The sequence below is a fragment of the Prinia subflava genome, chromosome 5 (assembly GCF_021018805.1).
Source record: "Prinia subflava isolate CZ2003 ecotype Zambia chromosome 5, Cam_Psub_1.2, whole genome shotgun sequence".
In the NCBI taxonomy this organism is placed as follows: domain Eukaryota; kingdom Metazoa; phylum Chordata; class Aves; order Passeriformes; family Cisticolidae; genus Prinia; species Prinia subflava.
The window spans coordinates 9,839,584-9,862,000 of record NC_086251.1 but is presented as its reverse complement, the minus strand read 5'-3'; the positions used below and the strand labels follow the sequence as shown (position 1 = coordinate 9,862,000).

Genomic DNA, 22,417 nt, shown 5'->3' with positions numbered 1-22,417 from the left:
TGGCCCACCCTGAATTCCTCTGAAGTCTAAACATCTTCCCCACAGATAGTCAATGCCAAGGTGAGTGTGTTTTAAAAATACACAGCATCATAACAGCTGTGTAAGAAAAAATGGGCTGGATTTGGAGTTTGGGGTGGGGAGAGGAAGGCTGGGATTGTCCACATCTTTGTCAACTCATCTGTGCCTTGGGAGTTGAAGTTTTCAGCAGTCAATCAAACACAGGCTTAGCCCAGGAACAGTTTCTGCAGGAAGGGCACATGAGCCCACCATTGCTGGGGTTGGACAGCAACATGAGAGCACAGTATTTCTGTGTCAGATGGCTTTCCCTGACTCCATTTACTTCAGTACAGACTGAAGCCTGTCTGCATTCTTTCAACCTTTCTTAATAAACTAGATCTTAATGAGTGATGCATTTATCACCCAAAACAGACATTTCAGGAAGTAAACTCAGAGCACAGTTTTTATTAACCTTCCTCTTTTGCAGAAGAGGGCTTCAAGTGTCCTGAAATCACACGTTATCAGCTCCCACTTCAAGTAACACAGCTATCTATTCCACTTCAACAGTATCTCAAATACGCCCCTTCTTATCCTGCAAAAAATAGACACCTACTTAGCTTTCCAGTGCAATGATCCAGCCAAGCACCCCAGCAAGTACACAGACTTCAAGGGGGCAAACACTCCCTCTGGCTCCTTTGAAATCATTCAAGGAGGAAAGGCTTGCATTTGCTCAAGACCTTGCCGGATCACCCTGCTAAAAATAAGTTAACAACAATACTTGGCACTTTCAAAGTGTTTCATGTGCTGAAACTCTTGTCTAAATGGCAATCACATAACTGTTACTAGCCTTATTTTGTAGATGGAGAAATTAAACAAAGAAGCCAGTTATTTCCTGCACCTTGTACAGTGAGACAGTGCTGGAGCTGGGACTCCCCTTCCCTGCTCCCTCATCCACATGCTCCACCCTTCTGGCACCTACATGTTTCTCCTAACTGAAGGCACAGTCACAGCATGCACAGCAGCTGCCTAGTAGTCTACAAACAAATTTTAAAAATTCAGTTCCACCTCTTACTACAGTCTGTACCAATTAATGGACATCACACACCAAAATTAGTCCAACCCCCCTGCAATGAGCAGGGACACCTTCAGCAGGTTGCTCAGGGCCCATTGAAGCTGACTTTGAATATTTCCGGAGATGGGGCATCTGCCACATCTCTGGGCAACCTGTACCAATGTTTCACTGCACTCCAAGGGCCACCACTCGCTATTGATCATTAGCAGATCTTACTGAAGTACTAATTCTCTTCTGAAGTCATCATTCAACAAGACAGCAAATCCTATTTTGGTGCACCTGACACTAGAACTCAATCAAACCCCTGAACCCCAAACCAAAGCAGTGCAGCAATGAGACGCAAAGCATTTACCCAGTATAAACCTGGCCAGTTCAAAATTTGGAGCATACACTTCCTAACTGTATTCTGGAGGATGAAACAGAGACCCAGCTGACTTGGAGGATGCTGTGTTAAGGGGTAATGCTGAGGCTGGCAGAGCTCAGACTCAGTATAACTGTGGAACTGAGATTAAGCAGTGTTCCAGTCTTCCTTCCTCTCCCCAGTTTCAGTGGTTTGAAATGCTTGCAGGGTGATATCTAAATCACAGTGTTTAAAGTCATTGAAAGCAGCATCTCACTGCTTAGGGAAAAGGAAGAAATCCTGGCTCCAAGTGGTCAGTGAGGGCTGAGCACCACTATTCAGACTGCCCTAACCAGGCAGGAGGCAGTGACAAGTGCTCTGCTTTTGTGCTACTGTAGAGCTCTGGATTAGCACAGACCTAAATCAGGCCTCTGACCCAAATTTTAACAGCTTTTCTTATCCCAGATGATTCAGTGGTGATTTGCAGAGCATGCCATTCCAACCAAGGTGGCATAAACAAGTTCTCCACACTACAACTTATAGAGTAAAAACTAGGTTTTGCACAGAGTTTGTAAAATCAAGCCAAACATAGTAAGAGGAAGTGAAATCTCACAAGACTGGTTTCATTCAAAGGCTGGATGGCACAACTTGTTATTCAAGTTTATACTGATGCACACAATGAAGTTGTGAAGTGCAAACTTTTTCCTATTCCACTTTAAATATCTTTGAATTTAAAAGAAATAAAAATTCAGTGTGCTATTAAACAATTGATATACCCCCAAGCTTCACAGCAAGAAAACACTTAACCCATATCGAACTTAAGCAAACAGATAAATCTTACAAATTTCACAGGGATGAAAGTGTGCACTTAAAATTAAGACACTGTTGCATTTGCAAACACATAAATAAAATTTCAAATATATGTGTATACTTATATATATATAAACTACAAAATGACAACTGCAGACAAACAAGCAGTAGACAATTAAAATCGTCAATAGACAATTCAAATACTAACAGAACAATTCCATTTATAGCAGTTTTGTATTTAAAATCAAATCCTGGACAAACAGTGAGGAACATGGCACTGATCAGTACACTGTGAATTACGGAGCAATACTGAGAATCCTCTCCTAGTAAGGCTAAATGCAGCACAGAATAAAATTATGGTGTAACTTGGGTGGGGGGTGGGTGGGGGTGGAGGAGGTGTAATTGCTCCAAGAAAGGAGAATTATAGCTACTCAGCTGCCAAGATCTCAAAGTGCTCCAAAACTACAGCTCTATTTCATCACATTTAATTTTTGTACATATATTAAATTCAGCCAAGTCAGTAGATTAAAATAATATAGTAGATTGTATCAACCCAGACTTTGGCAAAATGTGACACAATCCCTTTTCAAAATTCTAAAATTGGCTTGCTTATGATGACTATCACATGGCTGAATAGTGGCTAAAGGGCTATAAATAAATAGATTGCAGCAGCACAAGGGAGGTGCTAGCAGATTGCCACAGGGATTGGTATTAGGATCAGTTTTATTTAACATCTTTATTAATGATCTGGAAGAACGGGTAAACAGTGCATTAATTAAATTCACAGATTTCAATATAGTGAGAAGTGTTATAAACATGACAGTGGGGAAAGAAATTATGCCAAAGGAGGTTAGAAACACTGAGATAAGTAAGAAAAGGGGATTCCTTCTGAAAAAATGCAGGCTAATACATCTGAAGAGAACTGAAAACCACAACTAATCAGTGAGAGGAAGAAACCCAAACCTGTTAAGCTAAAATAAAAGACCCAGGGGCAGCAGCTGACAACAAATTATGCATGGGCTTGCCACATGAATGAGGAAAAGAATAAGATGATCTGGGCTACACATGTGGTTGTACCACGTTATAGCGTGATGCAAACCTGCATTTCGTGCAGAAGCAGTGAAACACAGTCACCATCCTTCACTGGTGTTCCAAGCAGCCAAGGATCTTCCCTCCTCATACAGCAGAGAAAGAATTCTGCACTTTGGTTCTAAACCACTTGTGAAAATTTTTTTTAAAAAAACCAAACCAGCCCAGCCAATCAACCAATCAAATACCAACACCCTGGAATACCAGATACCTCACCAGAAATAACAAAGAGGAAAACAGAAAAATCTGAAAGGTTTACAAAGACTGAGGTAAGAAAATAAATGACACAAGGCTAGAAGGGTAAAAGAAATCTTTAGGCTTATCTCAAGCAGGGCACAATTAATTTTTTTTTTAAATATATAATAAACAGAGGAAGTATATAAGCAGAACATTAGCTCCCATTAGTAACATCTTAACTACACTGAGGTACAATCTTGAAAAGAATTAACTGAAACTGCATTTCTTCATCCATTAAAATTGAGCATAATATTCAAAAATATAGTCTAGGAAACAATCCTGCAATAGCAGAATGATTTAATAGGCCTTTTCCATCCCTAACTTCTATGATTCCTTAAGAGACAATAAGCAGAGAGACAACCTTCTGCAAAATTAAATCACTGGGATTCAACTGGAGAATGAAAATTAAATCACAGCGAAGTATTTTCTTCTCTGTAAGCATTAGCATTAATCACATGCAAAAGTAAAATATTAGTTAATTTGATTCCCCGTGCCTTCCAGACTCTGGTCGAAATGAATCAATGCAGGAAGACTGATTTCTCCGATAATTGGGGAAATGGTCAGGAGGGAGGAAAAAAAGAAGTAACAAGAGAGAAAAGAAAAAGAAAAAAAAGGAAAGAAAAAAAAAAGAAAAAAGTAGAAATGGCTGGTGCAAACTAAATTACCAAAAGGAATTTCACTAGAGAAAACCATATTAGAGCGCCTATTTCTTCTCTAATCCTAATAAGAATAGTATATACAAAATTGCACAGTGGTGGCTTTGAAAAAGTGTTATGTAACTATGGCTAGAATTGAGATAAGTCACCTTGGACACTACAAACTGTCCAAGCAACTAATTTAGGTGACTAAAACCTCTGAAAAATGGCTTTGCTCTCCGTCTCCTTCCGCTGGTCAGCCCTCTGGAACACCTTGGGTTTGCCGCAGGGACAAGGTCATGGCACACCAAAATCCCAGCTCCACCCACACAGTGAAGGCTGGGCAGGATGAGTTTACAAGGTTTGGGAACCCCTCCTCCTGCCCTGCTGTGAAAAACCTCGTTTGGGAGCCCCTTCTGCTGCCCTGCTGTGAAATGGGCACCTGGGTGTGCACAAGCTGCTCGCTTGGCCGCTCGATGCGCAGCGTGTCCCCAGAGCCACTGTGTCACCCAGGAGGGAGGTGTCACACCACCACTTGAATCCGCTCCTTAGGCCACAACAGGCCAGACTGGACAAAACCACAGCCTAACCCAGCCCTTTGTAGCTGGGGGCAGGCAGCACAAGGCCTTTCAAATTAGCAGCTCGATGATGGCACGAAGCCGTAAGGGACCGGTTCTCAGTGCAGCCAACAAGAATTCACGTGCAGATGTCACTGGATATCAAGACCAGGCCAGTTTTGCCAAGGCTGGTAATTTCAGCTTGTGCTCTGGATAAATTGATGCATGTGCCAGGGGAATACAGAAAAAATGGGCACGAGCACAGTGAGAGGCGAGCAAAGCAGCTGAGACAAACCCTGCTGCCTTGGGGCCAGGGTTTTTTCCAGACAGACAGCAGTTCTTTAGTTCAGTGACAGACTTCATTGAGCTGGCTAAGGGGTACGTCAGCAACATAACAAAAACTTTAAAAAAAACCCAACAAACAAAAAAAACCCCAAACAAACAAAAAAACCACAAAAAACAAAAAACAACAACAACAAAAAAACCCTTAAATAAATAAATAAATAAATAAATAAATAAATAAATAAAGCCAAAAGAACAATATAGAAAAAAATAACCAGCGATCTGGTTTGTTTCTTTTGATACATTTTAAAATATGTATTTTCCTCCTACAGGCAAGAAATACTGCATTTAATTACAAGAAAAAATCATTACATTTTTATAGTTAGTAGTTTCTTCTACAATGCAACCAGATTAGTTTCTCACTACACATGCTATTTATTGTTCAAATTTTATGGTAAATTCTAATAACTGAAGTGTTACAAACAGTTCAGTTTGGTTTGGTTTTTTTTTTCCTATTAAACCAGCTCTCAGACTATTCTTTTGTTATATACATATATATTTCACAAAAAAATCTCTCTGGTTTTTTACCAATTGCAAAGAAATACACACTCTCTTAAATGACCCTCTGAATCCTATGGGGATAGACTTATCCTTCAAATTCTGCAAAGGGTTTAAAACTTAGTCCCACCTGTGAGCAAAGCTTGAATTTTAATCCCCACACTTATAACTGAGCAGGTTCTTTGCATTCAAAATGCAGGTAACCAGTGGTTCTACTGTGACAAGATCTGTCTTGCAACATGTAGCCACAAATGTCACTTACTCACCCAATTTCTGTAAGACTGCAATTATTTCCCTCTAGTTTCTCCCTCCTACAGCAACAAAATCAAGATGTAAACACAAAGGAAGTGCAGCAGACACCTCACTGATTTCACTGCCATTTAAGACAACCCCAGCAGCTCTGTGCTGTAGGCTGATGAGGAAAGCACATTAAACACTTGCAACAGAACATCCAAGTAGACCTGTTTTGCAGCCTGATTAATAGAAACAACCTCTGAGGACTAATCACAAGTCAAGCCCTGTTTTGTAGATTAATAGAACAAAGGCACAAGAGAATAGGGAAGGTTACAGGACTGGAATATAAATAAGAAAAGGTGTACATCCTAGGCAGATTGACTGCTAGTAATTATCAGCTAAAGGCACATCCTTACAGCAAGGTCTTGCTGTTGTGTACTAGAACAGCTCATTTCCAGATGAACCATAAGTCTATGTAGCTCTGAATATTCTATCTCTAAAACCCACAAAATGATAACAAATTACTTCTCTGAATCAAATCACATCTTCATCTCACTCTTTCAGGGTCACTTGAATTTCTAGGTTGATGTTAGGTGATCCTAAAATTTGTAGCCACTATACTTTTCAGCTATACATATGTGGACCAGAAATATAATACTGGCACGTAGGGAACTGACTGTTACACAAACCCTGCAATATGGGACCAGATGCTACAGCCCAGCAGAGATGCCACGTACCCCATCTGGCCCTGCAAGGAGCTGTGCAGAATGATCTATACTTGGTTTATACTCCATCATTTTCTAAGCTTTCTCAAATGTTCCACCTCTCCCAATGTTCCACCTCTACATATACAGCAATATAAGCTCTTGAACCCTATAAATCTAGAAGTTTATAAAAAGAGACCTGCAGGTTAGGCAGTGAAAGACAATCTTCCTTACAATGGCTCTTTGCAGATTTCTCAAGAAACACAAAACTTATGTTATATTCATAAAGAGAAGAAGGAGACAAACTTACTAAAAACTGGAAAACCAAATTCAGGTAGCCATAACTTGAGATGACAGTGTTTTAGGGCATCCCATATTAAAAATGGGAACATTTCAGGACTACAGCTTCCAGACTAGCAACTCAGGTTGCCTTTCTCCTTTTTCTTGCAGTGCAGGCCGTGGAAGTGTCCCAAGCAGCCCAGATGGAACATCAAGAGAAGTGTTAAAGAGAACACCTTTCTTGAAATTTATTACATTCCCAGTTTTGAAAACAAGATGCATTAAAATCTGTGCCAGGAAAAGGACACTGAGAGACATCCTTCCATCTTACATAAAGCTTACTTTATATATTACTTATATAAAATCGGAGGTGATACACAACTGTAAGTATATTCTCAAGGTATAAACCAATAAACCTCACTCAAGCAATTAATACAGTTAGCAGCTGCAAATATCAGTTTTTGTCAGTGAGACACACTGATTCATATACGTACAAAAATAAAGTGGCTTTCTGAACAACCAGACCCCACAACCTTCCTGCCAGCTCTACCCATCCTACAAATGCTGCCCAAGCAGCAAAACTCAAGGTGAGAGTTCTCCAGAAGCAGAGGACAGACAGGCTGGCAGATCTGCAGATACAAAACTCAAGTACTGGCATTACTTGCAAAATAAATATAATGGCAGAGTTGTCAGATGATTTCAAACCATCACAAGATCACTTCCTGGGAAGTATTATTCTCTTTGTCAAAGCAGCCATGGGCACAGGGTCAGTGTGGAAGGCAAACAGCACATCTGTTAAGGAATATTATGTTTAGTGTTTATCTGAAATGCTGAAGAGGAGCACAGAAAGGAGCAACTCCCAGTGCTTTCTTCCAGGTACACTGTGCACGCAGACTGGAAAATGATGTCCTTGTCTGTGCAGTATTAACTGAGGAGGCAGCAAAGGTGGTGCGGCTTGTGAGACCTCCTGAACTCACTACGGGTCTGTGCAGCTCAGGCACATCTGTGAAGGAACAAGGATAAGCTGTTGGCATCTTCCTGCTTGCAAACCACTGCTTAAGCCTTCTCTTTGTGTGCATCACAAATGTGGCTCTCAGCCACACAGATTTTGATATTTAGCTAGTAGTGTTAGAAATACTCATATTTTACACGTACACAAAACATAATATAGACCGGCCCCTAAATGTTTTAGAGGTGGTTATAAATACCCATGGGTTTCATTGATTTTCAGCTGAATCCATGAGTGTTGACCACTTCTGAAATAAGGTGCAAGATCTATTCTACTGAACAGATTTTCATGAAAATCTGATGAATGTAGTTGTCACTCTTGACCTTTATGTCTATGCTCAGATTCACAATCAGTGGTCTTTTACTTAAAGTGCATGTGCATTTTTTGCTTTATTTCATAGCTTCTGTGAATTACTTTAAGCATTTTATACACATGTCAGGGTAAAGTTAGCATTCTGATCATTAAGTATTAGATAAATATGACCCAAATAATCTGGAAGACCTTCATGAGAAAGCTTACCTTTCACTGGGACCTACCAAAATCTAGTCACTTACTTTTTGACTTACTTTTGGATTTAAATAAAATAAAAAATAATTGCTCTTCCATTTGTATTGCATTTTATCACCATCACATCACGTCAAATCTATTTGTCATCTCTACCTGCAGTAAGATAAATTCCTCCACATTTTTTCCTGTTTGTCCCGAATAGATGAACTGTGAAACAAACCACTTGTAGATTGTGTCTGTTTCACATTCCCAACCACCTTCTTTCCTGTCACCTCCTCCATCCTAATTTCATTCATTTCACTTCCCAGGAAGCCAGGCTTCATCACATGGTTGCTCCAGAAGGCAAACACTGTAAATATCAAAAGTCATCCCCCCGCTTTCCTTAGTTTCATATCTGAGCTGATGTCATATGGTATGCCATATTCCTTAGGTCAGCATGGGTCAGCTGTGCCAGCTGTGTCCCCTTCCAAAATCTTCCCAGTGCACTGAGGGAGGGGAGGGATGTTGGAGCAAACAGTGCTGATGCTGGAGCCGAAACACAGCAGTGTTATCAACACCTTTCCAGCTCCCAAGGCACTGGGAGGTGCTGCCAGGAAACAAGCCCCAGCTCAGCCAGACCCAACACAAGCTGGGTGGGCCTCACCCTCCCACAGATACATCCCATGCGTCATCTCCCTGCCCTACAGCAAAGTCTTGGTATCCCACCCAGTTCCTCAGTGGAGTCCTGGCTCCTTTGCCCCACCAGCTCTGCCAGCAAGCCCTGAACCCTCCTGCCCTGTGCTCCAAGCAGGCAGGCCTTAATTGCACTCACCCACACATCCTCCAACAGGTTTCTCTGCCTGTCACTCAAAGCATCCACCTGCTCCCTAATTCTTCTTGCTTAGGGCATAGGGGAAATGAAGCAATGAAAGTAATGAGGCTTGAAGAGCACCACGCAATGTAAAATCCAGTCGGATGTCAGCTCGTCAAAGCTGAAGCCCCTCTCTTACCTCTCCACTCTCCTATCATGAAGGTGGCTGTCCTAGAGCGAAGTAATTTTTCAGTTAACCTTTAACAGCATGGTATTTTCAGCTTTGTCTTTCTTCCCTTCTGTACCAGACTACCACAAAGAGGTATGGTGCATGTGCAGGTGAAAGGAAATGGGAAAGCAGGAGTCCTGAAGGGCAGAAGCTGCATGGGAGAATTTATTCAAGCAAGCATCAACACTGCAAGGAGCCCAGCCCTGTACAGAACAGCCTATCTCCAGATTTGGGTTAACTCTTGTTTAACTCCTCTTTCCCAGCTCCCACTCTTTAAGGGGCTTCAAACCCTCTCCCAAGACAAAGTCTGATGCTAAAGAGTTAAAAATGTCACGAGTTTAGTAGTATTCTATTTCCTACTCTTGGTACCTCCTCACTGGGTGTGAATGCTTCCAGCCTGCTCCTTGCACATGAATGCCACAGTGACCACTGTGTTATTCTAGTGTTCAGCTAAAGGAAAGCAAACTGCTGGTTCCTGGCAAGTAAAAACACACCCACCAAAGCAAAACTACAAGTATAAGCACAACTTGTCTATCAGAATGTCCTTCTGTTTGAGCAAACCACACTTCAACCTACAAATGGGGAGGCCACCATAAGTAATCACCACCCCAGCACCACAGCTCATGCTCATTCTGGCTCTCTGCTTTTTTGCACAGCAAAAAAACTGAACTACAGGAAAATAGAGCAAGAATTAGAGACTCAGAGCAGATTTCCACAAACATTTGTTTGTACTGCTGTGGAAGAATTAAAATCTCTGTTTCCACACCAGGAAAGATTCAAAAGGGCTAGGAGAGCTACCATTTTATGTCTTGTTTAACTGGCTAGATTTCCACTCACAAATAGGCATAGTTTATTTGTTAACACTAGTAATGACTACTCTAAAGTTCTTATTCCTGTAGAAGTCAAGCCTGAAGAAAAGGTCAAGACTTCATAATCTGCTCCAGTGCCAGGATGCAGAGCTGTCTAAAGAATTAAATAGGGCAGGTTTGCACCACAGACCACAGGATTAAAAATTATTATAAGCGAGTGTATTTAAAATTACAAACATCCCACTCTATTAAAAAAAAAAAAAAAAAAAAAAAAGAAAAAAAAAAAAAAAAGAAAAGAAAAAAAAAAAAAAAAAAGAAAAGAAAAAAAAAAAAAAAAAGCTTTTAAAAGTAAGCAGGACAATTTTTACTTGGAAGTGATCTGATATCAAGGACACCAAAGAAAAATCAGCTACATTCCCAACAAGGCAAAAAATGTAAACAAACCACTGCAATTCTAAACCAAGGGGAATTCATTCTTCGATTCTAAACTGAGAGACCTGGTGGACAAATGCCAAGAAAAATGAAACAGAAGCCTGCACCTTTAAACACAACCACGCTGCAGTGGTGCTGTGTTTGTTTAACGTACAGACAGGAGACTTCAGTCTTTGCCAATAATTTTCTCAGTTGCTGACTTCCACTGTATAAACACCAGGATTCCTGAAAAACTGGTGCAACACACACAGTCCTGTCCAGTCTCCCCTGGCTTCCTCACCATTAAATAGCAAAGAAGAACTTTATTGCTGAATAGCCCAATTTCTGCCTGTCCTTTTTTTAGACACAAGCTAATTGCCGACTAAGACCATGAAAATAAAAGAAATGAGATCCATTTCAACCCATCAGTGTATCTGAATCCCATCATGTGAGTTGCCAATTGGTTTTCCAGTCCTCACGCTCAATATCTGCTGTTAATTTGCTTGCTATTTCGAGAACTTGAAGACTGTCAGCAAAATCCATGATGCATTACAAAACTTATAATTGGAAAGAAAAAAAACCCTCTGACACTTTTCTGACAGGATAAACAGAGAGTCTGAAAACACTGATCAGAACAAGGCAGAAGTACTAACTTAGAGCTGTTTGTACTAAAATATCATTGCAAATGAAGCAGAGAAAGAAACCGAGCTAGAGAAATAATTTTTAACTGATGTAAAATCATTTGATGGAACCCCAAATTTTACACTGGGCTAAAAAGAAAAGGAAATGACTGCACAAAACATTATTTTTAAAGGAGATGGCTGAACCTGTCTCTGCTTGCTTAAGGTTGCATTATCTATGCCAATTAAAACTTTGCTTCAGAAAAAGAGTTAAGGCACTTCCTCTAGAGTTACTAAAAAAAGCAAATGAAAGCCTTGGCTCCACAGACGTGAGTGATAGTGAGCTGTTTGTTCTTGACCTCTGGATCACCCTACAGATCAAATTCTTGGACATAGGAAAAACCCACTAGTATTCATTAAAAGCAACTGGGAGGCCAGCTTTGTGCTTCTGTTCTTGAGACCCGAACAAGCTACAACTTGACAAACATGCAGGATATTGCTGAACAATGCCGCTGTTCCTGTCAGGGGGGAAGAGCTTTATTCCCAGCTTCATTCAGGATGAATTAATTTTCATCACAATGATGCAAATCATAGATTTCAGTCATTATTTAAATAATTGATTGTCATCTTTTACTTTGTGGTGTTTTTCAGTCATCCCCATAAAGTTGATTCTGTTAACCATTAACATACATTGATTTATACTGTATGAGCTTTTACACTGCATATTTCTTCCTTCAAAAAGATACATATATCTCCAGGTATCTAAACAAACACATAAGCTGAAAGTCCCAGATCTCCAGCTTTATTTTGCATTCTGTTAGCTATGAGTGGAATTTGCTCATATACTTCCATAGCTAAAAATGATGTAAAGGGTTGCTTTGTTACATTATTTTACATTTATACCTTTTGACATTTTTTGTGAAATTTTTATGCAGAACAGAATTTAAAATCCATAAATAAGTCTATTGCCTCATTATTCATAAAACTAACAATCGTGAATTTCAATGCAAGCAAAATGAAGTACATCAGAATACTTTTTCTTTTCAACTACTTGTCTCTTTCAAACAAGTGAAAAACCACAAAAGTTACCTATAGAGCTGATCAGCAGAACAAAATAAAACAGCGAAAAATATTCTCCCTGAACAATTGTTTCTGTCAAAATGTGGTTTAAACAAATTCTGGCACCAGTTAACTGCAGCTCTCTGGTGGTTTGAATGCTTTTAAAGCTTCATTAGAAAACACACACTGTGAGAATATTTGTATCCAAATGTCTACAGCATACTATGGTAAATTCAGCCCTTAGCATGGATGAACAATTTCAAATATAATTTAAAAAAATAACACGTATTTTAAAATAACATTTGAATTTAAGTAAAACTTGCATTAATTCACTTATGCATATTCAGCTCCCAAAACTGCAGGAAAAACAGACTGTCTCTCCTTACCCTTTCACAGATACATCAGTACGAGTTATGCTTATGTTTACTTCACAGAGAGAGTTTTAAGAATTAAAAATTCATAAATCCATCACTGGTTTTATTTTCTGTCCTTTTAAATAGGAAATCTCAATCTCAAATTTCCCAAGAAGCAAACGTTTTCACTGGACTCTTACAGAATTTTTTACTGCATAAACTATCAATTATTTTCCCACCAAACAAGCCAGGTTCATAGGGCAAAGTCAGAAGGAAGAGAAAGGAGGGGAATGTTTTTGTGGATTGTTATCTATAGACCAAATGGAAAATCTTCAGCCATTTTGTTCCTTCAAGGTACATCAAAGAATCTCCTGTTTAAGGTGTGAAAATGTCAGTTACATTCTTCACCTCAGAAAATGAGCAGAGCTCTGAATGTGATTTATGTTCCACCCTTGTACTTTTCTCTTTTAGGGGCTGATACTCTTCTTTTCAACTTCCCCTCCAGCTAATGCCATTTAATACTCTCAGAGCCATCAGGCTAAATTCAAATTTTCTGCTCCTTAGAGGCTGTTGTTATGCACCACCGCACATTCCAATTGCAAATACACATGAATGCTCCCATGTATTGTAAGTTATTTTTTACTCACAAATTCTGCTAAATTGTAAGTTAGGAGGCACTACTTGAATTCTCTCAGGTCTTTAGAAAGCTTTTAGATGTACCATGAGTAATAACATGTAATGAATATGAACTGATATTTCTTTTCTGTATTTACACTGAGTTGGCAATTTACATTTTCTAGATAGATGACTTATAGGCAGCCTTCCCAGTACTCTGGCAATTACTTCTTAGAAACTCCTGACAGGCTGAAACCTCCAGAATCACATCTGTTATTTGTGGTTTGATCCCTCTTTTTTAAATTAAAAACAGTAGCTTTATCAGCAAATGAGATTTTTTTTCCCCCTCTGGAAACACTTACAAAACTGCACATAAATTGAACTTGCCAACTTATCTCATGTTAGGGTTGGCACATCTTCTGGGTTAATGACCAGTGTTCCATTTCTGTGACAGAACTAATTGGGGTAAGGAGGCCATAAATACATACAAAACCCCACAAATTCTCTTCCTTTGGGGTAAGCTGAAGATTTATAGGAACAGAGCAAGATGTGATTGGAAGGGAGAATATAAAAATTTAACAAGTGGAAAAATGCTAGTCTGATCATTCTGTCTCTGTTTGCAGGCACAGAACAAAATTAGAGCAGATTTTTCTAATATCTGATGGGACTTCTTCCTCTGAAAGACTGGTTAAAATACAAAAGACTAGTAAATTCTCACATTTTCTAGAAACTGTCATTTTATTAAAAAAAAGGGGAGGGCCAGGGGGAGAGAGAAAATGCATGGACAACACCACATTTCTGCTCTCAATTCAGACTGGGTGATTGATCTAAAAAGCTGTATTGAAAATGGCAGCCTCAACTCCACATCAACAGTTGCTCAAAACATGATTTGACAACAATTTCTTCTCAGCTAAACCCGAATGAAGTATGGTTCAAGAGAGAGAAGTCTGCACTTGGTTCCAGCTCAGTGTCAATTTCTAACAATCTAGCTTCATTTATCATGCATCACTAATTGGAAAAATCCAGTTGTCAATGGATTATAGGAAAGATTAATTCAGGTTTGTCTTCCATGACTAGGTCAGGCTACGTATGCCATTCACTTCTTACGGCTAAGACAACTCAGTGCCTTGATGTGATGTCCCGTAATATTCCAGAACAAACATTCTAAATCCACATGTACACCTGCAAATTGAAAGAACCTCTAAATGCAGCAGGAGACAAAAGGATGACAGATTTCCATTAGAGATTTGGGAAGGAAATGAGGAGAAAAAAGAACATGATATATGGCCAGTACATATAAATGTAAAGGTGCATCACACGGTTCTCCCTTTCAGAATACCAAACTCACTCTCTTCCAGACTTGGATTCTGTTCTGCAGGTCTCTCCAGCAGTGCTGTAGGAGGCTGAGTTCAGGTAAATCTGATCCAAATGAATTTGGAAATATGCCTACACTTCTAATCACTGGGTGCTTGCAGAGGCCCGCCAGGTCTGATGCATACATACAAAAGCAGCTGAACACAATCTCAACATTAGTAGCAAACCTTCCTCAGCTCCTCACCCTGCAGGCAAGCCTCAAACCCACCTCACTACCCAAGGCCTTACGTGCCCTGCCTTCTGTGCTGCTATTACAAAAAAATTACTTTGAAATGTCTTCAGGAGATGATTCCTAACCTGAATTAAGATCATCTTTCCCAATTTGCTGATATTGCAGGATTTAGAGCATTACTTTTTTTTTAGCTAAGCAATGTCAGGCTGATTTAAGCTAGTAGCTAAAGGCTATGACTTAAATTAAAAGATTAGTAGCTCAAGTCAAGAATGTGAGATACAGAGCTAGATCACAGTTTTCTAGCTAGCACTAATGCATACAATATGACCAGGAAAGAGCATTGTCAGAAGCATCAACGTGTGTGGTGTCACATGAATCACGAGGGTCTGCTGGCCAAGACAACAAAGATGAGATGAAGGGGAAAATTTCTAATGCATTTATAGGTTTGTCCCATTTTCTGGTTCAACCCCGTCATCCCCCCTTCCTCTCCTACTTTCACCCTTAAAGCAAGCCTGACATCAAAAATAAGTTATAAGCTTATAATAAGCCCTTCTTATAGGTGTGCATAAATTAGCATCTCAGTACTTCTGCTGACAATTGAGAATGCCAAGCAACAGAATGATTATCACCATCACTCAAGTTCAAGTCTCTCTGGTAAAGCCTGAAAGGGCTGTGGCTGTTCTTAGCATGAGAATTTAGAACAAGTGCTACCAAAGGCTCCACAGAAAGATGTCAGGCATCACAATGAAATGACACATAGAAAAAACAAGGAAGAATCTCCTTAGCACAAAACTGGGCAGCAATCTTTCTTGCACGACATGCTTGACACATGGGTGGAATAGGACCAGAACTGGTTTGAAATTTTTCACAACTTTACAAGCAAAAGAAAACAATGCCTAGAACTGATCAAAAATAAGGCTTAAAGCACCTGCTGCCTTGTGCCCTTATGCTGTGTGGGTGTTAAATGCCACCACACTAATCTATTAGCATAGCAGATATAAATAGCTCAGCAGTATAGAATGTAATGGAGTTTCCCTAATACATCCCAAAATGCCACCACAGTTAATCCACAAGCACAGAGTCGGTATTGACTCCACAGTTTAAGTGCATTCACCAAGCAGAATAGAAATAGTTACAATTCCTTTTGTCTTATTTCATTGCTAAATAGAGATTTTTCTATCCAAAATAAAAGAAAAAAAAAGGAAAAAAAAAAAAAGAAAAGCAACTGTTTCAGAATGGTTACAGCAAAGTCTGATGCTGTTCTGCAGGACAATGCAACAAAGCAGCTTCATGCACATTCAACAGGAATGATTCCTGCTGTGGTTCAAGTAATAAACAGCAAAGAAAGTTTAAATTGAGACTTACCACGGGGCACCATATATTCGGAATCCTTTAACTGTTACCTCTGAATCTTGTAAGTAAATACTATTTGTCAGGAGTGACTGAACATTGTCAAAGTCCTCTGGTTTCAATTTGGACACAGAGGGAAAGCGGTAGTAATCTTGTTTAACAAGGTCTGCCATGAATTCCTTATCAAATGTCAGTTCATGATTCCCAGCAATCACTATTTTATATTCATATGGTAGGTTTCCTGAAATAACAAAAAAGAGGACTTAATTAGCACATTTCCTCCCACACCAGCGACGCTAGCACAATAAGCAGACAGCTAGCAGTGACAGAGTGGAACACCCGGGGCCGGTGTGCATCTCCATGCTGGGCACAAGATACTGATGCTGCTCCTCCTCCACTCAGTGGAACGGTGTCAGAAATGCACAGGAAGGCACACAGAGCCTGTACTGCAGAGTTCAACACAACCAGCTCCAACAGTGCCATAAAACACCACTGCTGGATTATTCACCTGAATGTGACAATGAGGCCTTAATCCAGGTCAGGGCCAGCAGTCCCCAGGAGTGACCTGCACTGAGGAACCTGGGTGTCCAAGCAGGCAGGTGTGACCAGAGACTGCAGGATGCCTGCCAACTATGTCCTGAGAGCACCAAAGCAGATTGCTGGGGCTGCTGGTTTTTAAATTATTCGGGTTAATTTGTGTCCCAGTGACATTTATTCAAGATCTATTCCCCAAAGCTTCAATTCATCTGCAATGTACTTTTATATTATTATTATTATTTTTGTTATTATGTTTATGGCAGTATCTCATGTCTTTTAAAAAGCACACAAGTAGAAGCAACCACAAAACTCAGCCAAATAAGACAAATCAGGAAAAAGGAAAATCTGGTTAATTCATTTACCATCAGACTCAGAAGTAAAGAATTACATGTTTGATCCCCTCAATTCAGGGGAGCTAATACCATTGTTTGCAAGAAGGCATGGATCATGCTCACAGAGGCAGATTTTTGGAGTTCAGAACAGATTTTCAAGCACTTGGTATCAGCAATCAGTGCCAGATCTTCCAAATAAACATACTGGGTGCTGAGCTCCCTTAAAAATACAGTCCCACACTATGGTGTCTTCACAGAAGTTAGACTCTTTTACAAAATCTGTCCCACTGTGACTTGCCAAAAATCACTCGTAAGATTGCCTCAAAGCTAACTGCTACTGCCTTCCCAATACGCCTGATTTCTTAGTCTCATACCTTATCCTTCATTTTGATGTTTATTACTAATCATTTAGAAATGATTGGGCTTGTTATGGGGATTTTGTGCAGTTTGTCTTTGTTTTTTTCATAAAGGCAACAAAATGTATGTAGAAATCTATGGGTTCACCTTCCTCTTCTGGAACTCTCAACATATGTCCCAGGGAATACAGAATCAGATGTTATACATTTCTTGTGAGTACAGTTCTCCTAAATAAAAGCGGCTTTGCTAGTTAAAAACTTGTCTTTCAACTTTTGAAACTGTTTGGGTTCTTTTTTCAAGTAAGTCTCAGAGTAAAGCTAAATAAAGTATATACAACAAGATTAACTTTACCCCTAAATAAGACTTACATGGGAACCAGTCAAAACCCTCTGCTTTTTCAATATCTACAGCACAGAAACAGGAATTATGCAAGGTATGTGTGCAAACCATCATCTTTGCAAAATCAGTTAATTCTGGATGGAAAACCAAAAAGCTACAAATCCCTTGAAAAAATCAAGTAGACTATGTTTTTCATAGACACCAGACACCTCACATCTGAACAAAATACAGCTTGTACATATTCATAACTCTCTGTGGTGCTGCATTAGAATAAAAGCTGGGGAGATGCAATAAATGCTGCTCTACAGTTTTTGACTCACTCCTTTTCCACTTTCCTCCCCTTCCCCATTTCTACTACGTGCTGCTTTGCAATGCATTTTTATTTAAAAACTGTGTGGCGTGTACTTACAATTCCTGCTCTCTGTGACTCCTGGGCACAAGATAAAATTGCTATTTTCTCTTCTCCCAGGAAACATAAAAGATACCACCAGCATGAAATTTGATACACTTGTCATAACCATCAATCCCCCAAAACAAGCTAGGTGTGATAATATTCTCAGAGAAGTAGGATGGAGAAGTTAAATTCAGGTTTCTGCTAAGTTATCAACATTTGCCTGTTTTAACACAGAAAACTCTTCATCTTACTTGATACATATCCAAGCTTTACACTTTCATTTATTTTGATAGACTTGAAAACCATCACATTTTGCTGATATTATGCCTAATTATGCCCAGAGCATTTTTGCTCAATATTTTTTTAACTTGCTGTTTTAAAAATAAGGGTTTACTTTGAAGACACACAGGACATGCAAAAGCAAACTAATGGTGACATCAGTAATTATTAAACATATAAATGTAATAATATATATGTTATATAAGCATCTGAAATCTGTAGGGGAAACCCAGACAGTATTTCTTGCAATTGAAGAGAGCTGTTGATATTTTTAGGACTAAGGAGATGCTCACTTGGCCATTTCTTGGGAAGATGCTGGGGAGCACTTGGGGGCACTGGCAGGGAGCAGCCTCTCCCCATTGCTGCCAGGGAGCCCAGGACATGGCTGCACCAACAAAAACTGAGGACTAACACCAGGACCAAGGAATGAGGCAAGACAGGCCTTGGAGAAGGGACCCCACAGGGACCAAAGTTCATCAGCACCCACCCCTGAGCTGTGGCTCAGTGGTGCTGCACCCCCGTGCCTGGGAGCTGGGGAGGAACCAGTGCTGGCTGTGGGTGTGACAGCCACCAACCCAGGCTCCCCATCCTCCAGCAGCCAGACCAGAAGCCCTGTGTTCTGTATTTGTGCCCCCTGCAATATTTGCCACAGGAAGGGTACCATGGCCTGGCCTTGCTCCCCACCCAGGGCCCCCAGGTCATCACCAGTCACTTTTGGTTCTTGTTCTCTGGTGCTGGCCCAGGAGTTTCCCATGAGCAACACCTCTCCTCAAAAGGCAAACACATCAAAAGCCAGGGCAGCAACAAGAGGAAGTCTCATTCAATTCTTCTCCCTTCCCCGAGGAAAGACTGTATAGCACTAATCACAGTAATAAATTACCTGCAATCAGATTGGCTATTTCTTCATCACATTCTGGTTTTTCCTTCTTGGAAGGCCCTGTGGCATTGTGTGACATCCACTCTCTCTGATATCATTTCTGAAATATTTTGGAGTGTTCTCTTTTGGCAGACCTGCCCTTTCTCTACAATCTGTTGACTTTGTGTTTAATATGGAAACATGAACAGTCATCTTCAAAAATCTCCTACTCCATGGTAATTTAGTTTTATCTTGACCAGATTAATCTCTGTGTATCTGCATCAGTGCTGCCTGTACAGCATAACACGCAGGTTGAAAGGCTTTTCCTCATTTTCTTTCGCTAAATCTTTGTTAGCCACATTTGGTCTTTATTAGTCTGATTTCCTAACTACCAAATCTTCCATTATGCATCAGTAACACCATTCATTCTAATTTATACTGTGACTCTGGAAAACAATTAGAAGAATCCTTTTCCAAACTAGAAAAAATGTGATCTGTTTGCTGGGCCAAGCACTTCAGAAAGCCCAATTATTAACTCCCACCATAATAACTGAGTTTATTTAAAATACTTAAACAGCTTAACAGGTGAGATCAAAAGGCTGAAATTACAACTACCAAAAATGACCAGGGCACTAAGTCTGTGAAGTAGAGTCACTTATACTGGAGTATTTGAAGCCCATATTTATGTGTATATACACACATGCACAGGGTGTGCATACGTGTATCTTCAAAATATATCTATTATTTCGGTCAAGATGTTTTTCAACATCTGCTCTCAACAGTACAAACAAGGGCACAATGTAATCATTGATCAAGAAAATGCTGCAATTAGACAAGTTGTTCTCTTCTGGAAGCCGAAAGGTCAATACCGCTCTTGCTCAAATAAAGGCAACAATGGTTATCTCCGAATGACTTGCAAACAAATGGATTTGTTTACAGGAAATGCATTAATCTAGAAGTCTCAGAAAATTTCTGTGATTTCTGGTCTAACAAGTCAACCCACAAGCTACAGTACCTTTGTTCCCCAATGGTTCATCTTTACTCCTGTGCCATGACACCTTCCTGTCAACACAAGGATTTGGTGGGCACAGGGCAGAGTGGATCAGGGCACTGATCCAGATGAAAAATGATGTAGCTAAAAAGGAGTGGGGGCCTGTGAATGCTGCAAAGGCAAAGCTTGTATTGCTGGCTGCAACCACTTACACCACTCCAAGTGTCAGCTGAACAACAGACTGACTTTAAATGTATCTATTACATGGGACAAGAGGAGATGCTTGGGGGCAGGGAGGTTGTGGGGTTTTTTTAGCCTACATAAGTAGTTGTTTCAGTAGGTTTCTTTAAGTTCACCTTAAGCAATTGGATACTAGGAAGCCTTAATCTGTTGAACAACCATTCCCATTATAATAGCATGCTTTATATGAGCACATTTAGTCACACAACCCAAGTTCTGTAGAGCTGCCACACATGAAAAGGAGTGTGTCTGGCAGTGAACATTAACTGCTGAGTCCCTATAAAAATAGAAAATCACATTATTTTTCGACTACTGTTACCTGCAAACCCCAGAGGGAGTAGGAGAATAAGAAATAATGTGATACTAGCTGTCTATATAGTGGTAGAAACCTGTATTTACACACAAATGATATGCAAGTGCTTTTGATGCAAAGCTCTGAATATGCATACGCATGCATTAACTAATCAAACCACACAACACTTCCATGAAACATGAAGCTTTTTTCATGCCTGCTTCATAGCCTCATAAACCCTTTGGCCATATGCTGAGAAACAGGCTGAGATGCCTTGAAGTATAAATCCTAGTCCCTACAAAAAGAGGTAAAAAAAAAAAAAAAAAAAAAAAAAAAAAAAAAAAAAAAAAAAAAAAAAACCAAAAAGAGAGATGTGCATGCAAGCGAATCCCCTCAAATCTATGGTACATCATCTATGCCCCAAAAGTGCAAAATGGATCATAGGGCATTCCCCCATAACCAACCCCATACATGTCCAGGGATAAACACAGAAGGAGCAGATTTTGGGTTGCTCCTAAAGAATTCCAGTCCCCACAGCTGCAGCTGCCGAGGGCAGCCAGCATAGCCCACCTCTGGTCAGCACCTCTGCAACTCTTCCTGGAGAGGTTTCTCATGGAAAGCCCTTGGCATCACAGCGCCACGGTCACTCTCTCTTCCCAGAATTTACAGCACAGTAGTAACACACAGAGGCTCCTTTCAGCTTTTTAAGACAAAGACAGAGTATCTCAAAAGCTGCTAGTTCTCCTTCAGCAGCAATAAGTGAATTAGACTGTGTAAACACAGTTATAAAGACTCGAGCTTCTACAGGATAAGCTGGATCTATCCCATCAACAACCCACTTCAGATACCAAGGTCCAAATCTGGGTAAGAAAAGCATATTTTCTCTGATGAGACTGACCAACTGACTATGAAAATATTTTGGCTGTTTTAGTCAAGTGAGCCTTCACAAATGTCCTCAAAAGAACAGCTCAAACTGGTATCAACCAACACACTGGCTGAAAACGTAGCCCATAGATTTCTGTGCAGTTTAGCTCCCCGTGTCTGTAGAAACCTACACAATGAAACAATTAAAAGCAACAACAACAAACAAAAGGCAGCAAGTAAGAAACAGAACATGCACAAAACCGGAGCATGCTTCTAAAACAGTACAAAGAACTGAAGTACAAGATCTCTAAAAATCTTCCCAGTGAAAATATTCCACCATCAGTTCAGATGCCTTTTTTTTTTTCCTCCAGTTTTGGAGAAGAAAAAATAAAGGCAAAGAACACATGGGCAACACAGCAAGAAGAGAGGATGAATGAAAATGTAACTGTTTTGCCTTTATGCAAAGAAAACATCAGATCGCAGCACAGGGAGAAGCAAAGGCTGAGACCCTTAAATTCCTGTGATAAATCCAAAGCTTGTACATTAAAGCTTCCCTTTGTTGAAAACACTGTTAGACACAACAAAACAGAAATGTTAGGTAAGTGCAAGCTCTGCCTCTGACCTTTCCCTCTGTAACCATCAGGCTTCATTAATTTTCACAAGGCCTGACAGCTCTAGCGTTAATACTCACACTTGCGGATCGAGCCACACAGCAGGTTCAGAGTCTGCTACCTTCTCCTCTGAAACTCATGCATTAGGATTTCTTCCATGCTGGCAATGGAAAACCAAGTCTAAGAAACATTAAACACAAAAAACTACGTTACAGTAATGCCAAGGCTGAGCC

At 40.0% G+C, this 22,417-nt stretch overlaps 1 protein-coding gene across 4 annotated transcripts in view; it reads right to left on the bottom strand.

Moving 5' to 3' along the window:
- MPPED2 (metallophosphoesterase domain containing 2) overlaps window positions 1–22,417 on the bottom strand; it is a 112,444-nt gene that overhangs the window by 30,843 nt on the left and 59,184 nt on the right. For all 4 annotated transcript variants that reach the window (XM_063397978.1, XM_063397976.1, XM_063397977.1 and 1 more), the window contains one exon: window positions 16,108–16,333. In XM_063397978.1, coding sequence (XP_063254048.1) covers window positions 16,108–16,333 — 226 coding nt within the window. The remainder of the gene's footprint in view (window positions 1–16,107; window positions 16,334–22,417) is intronic.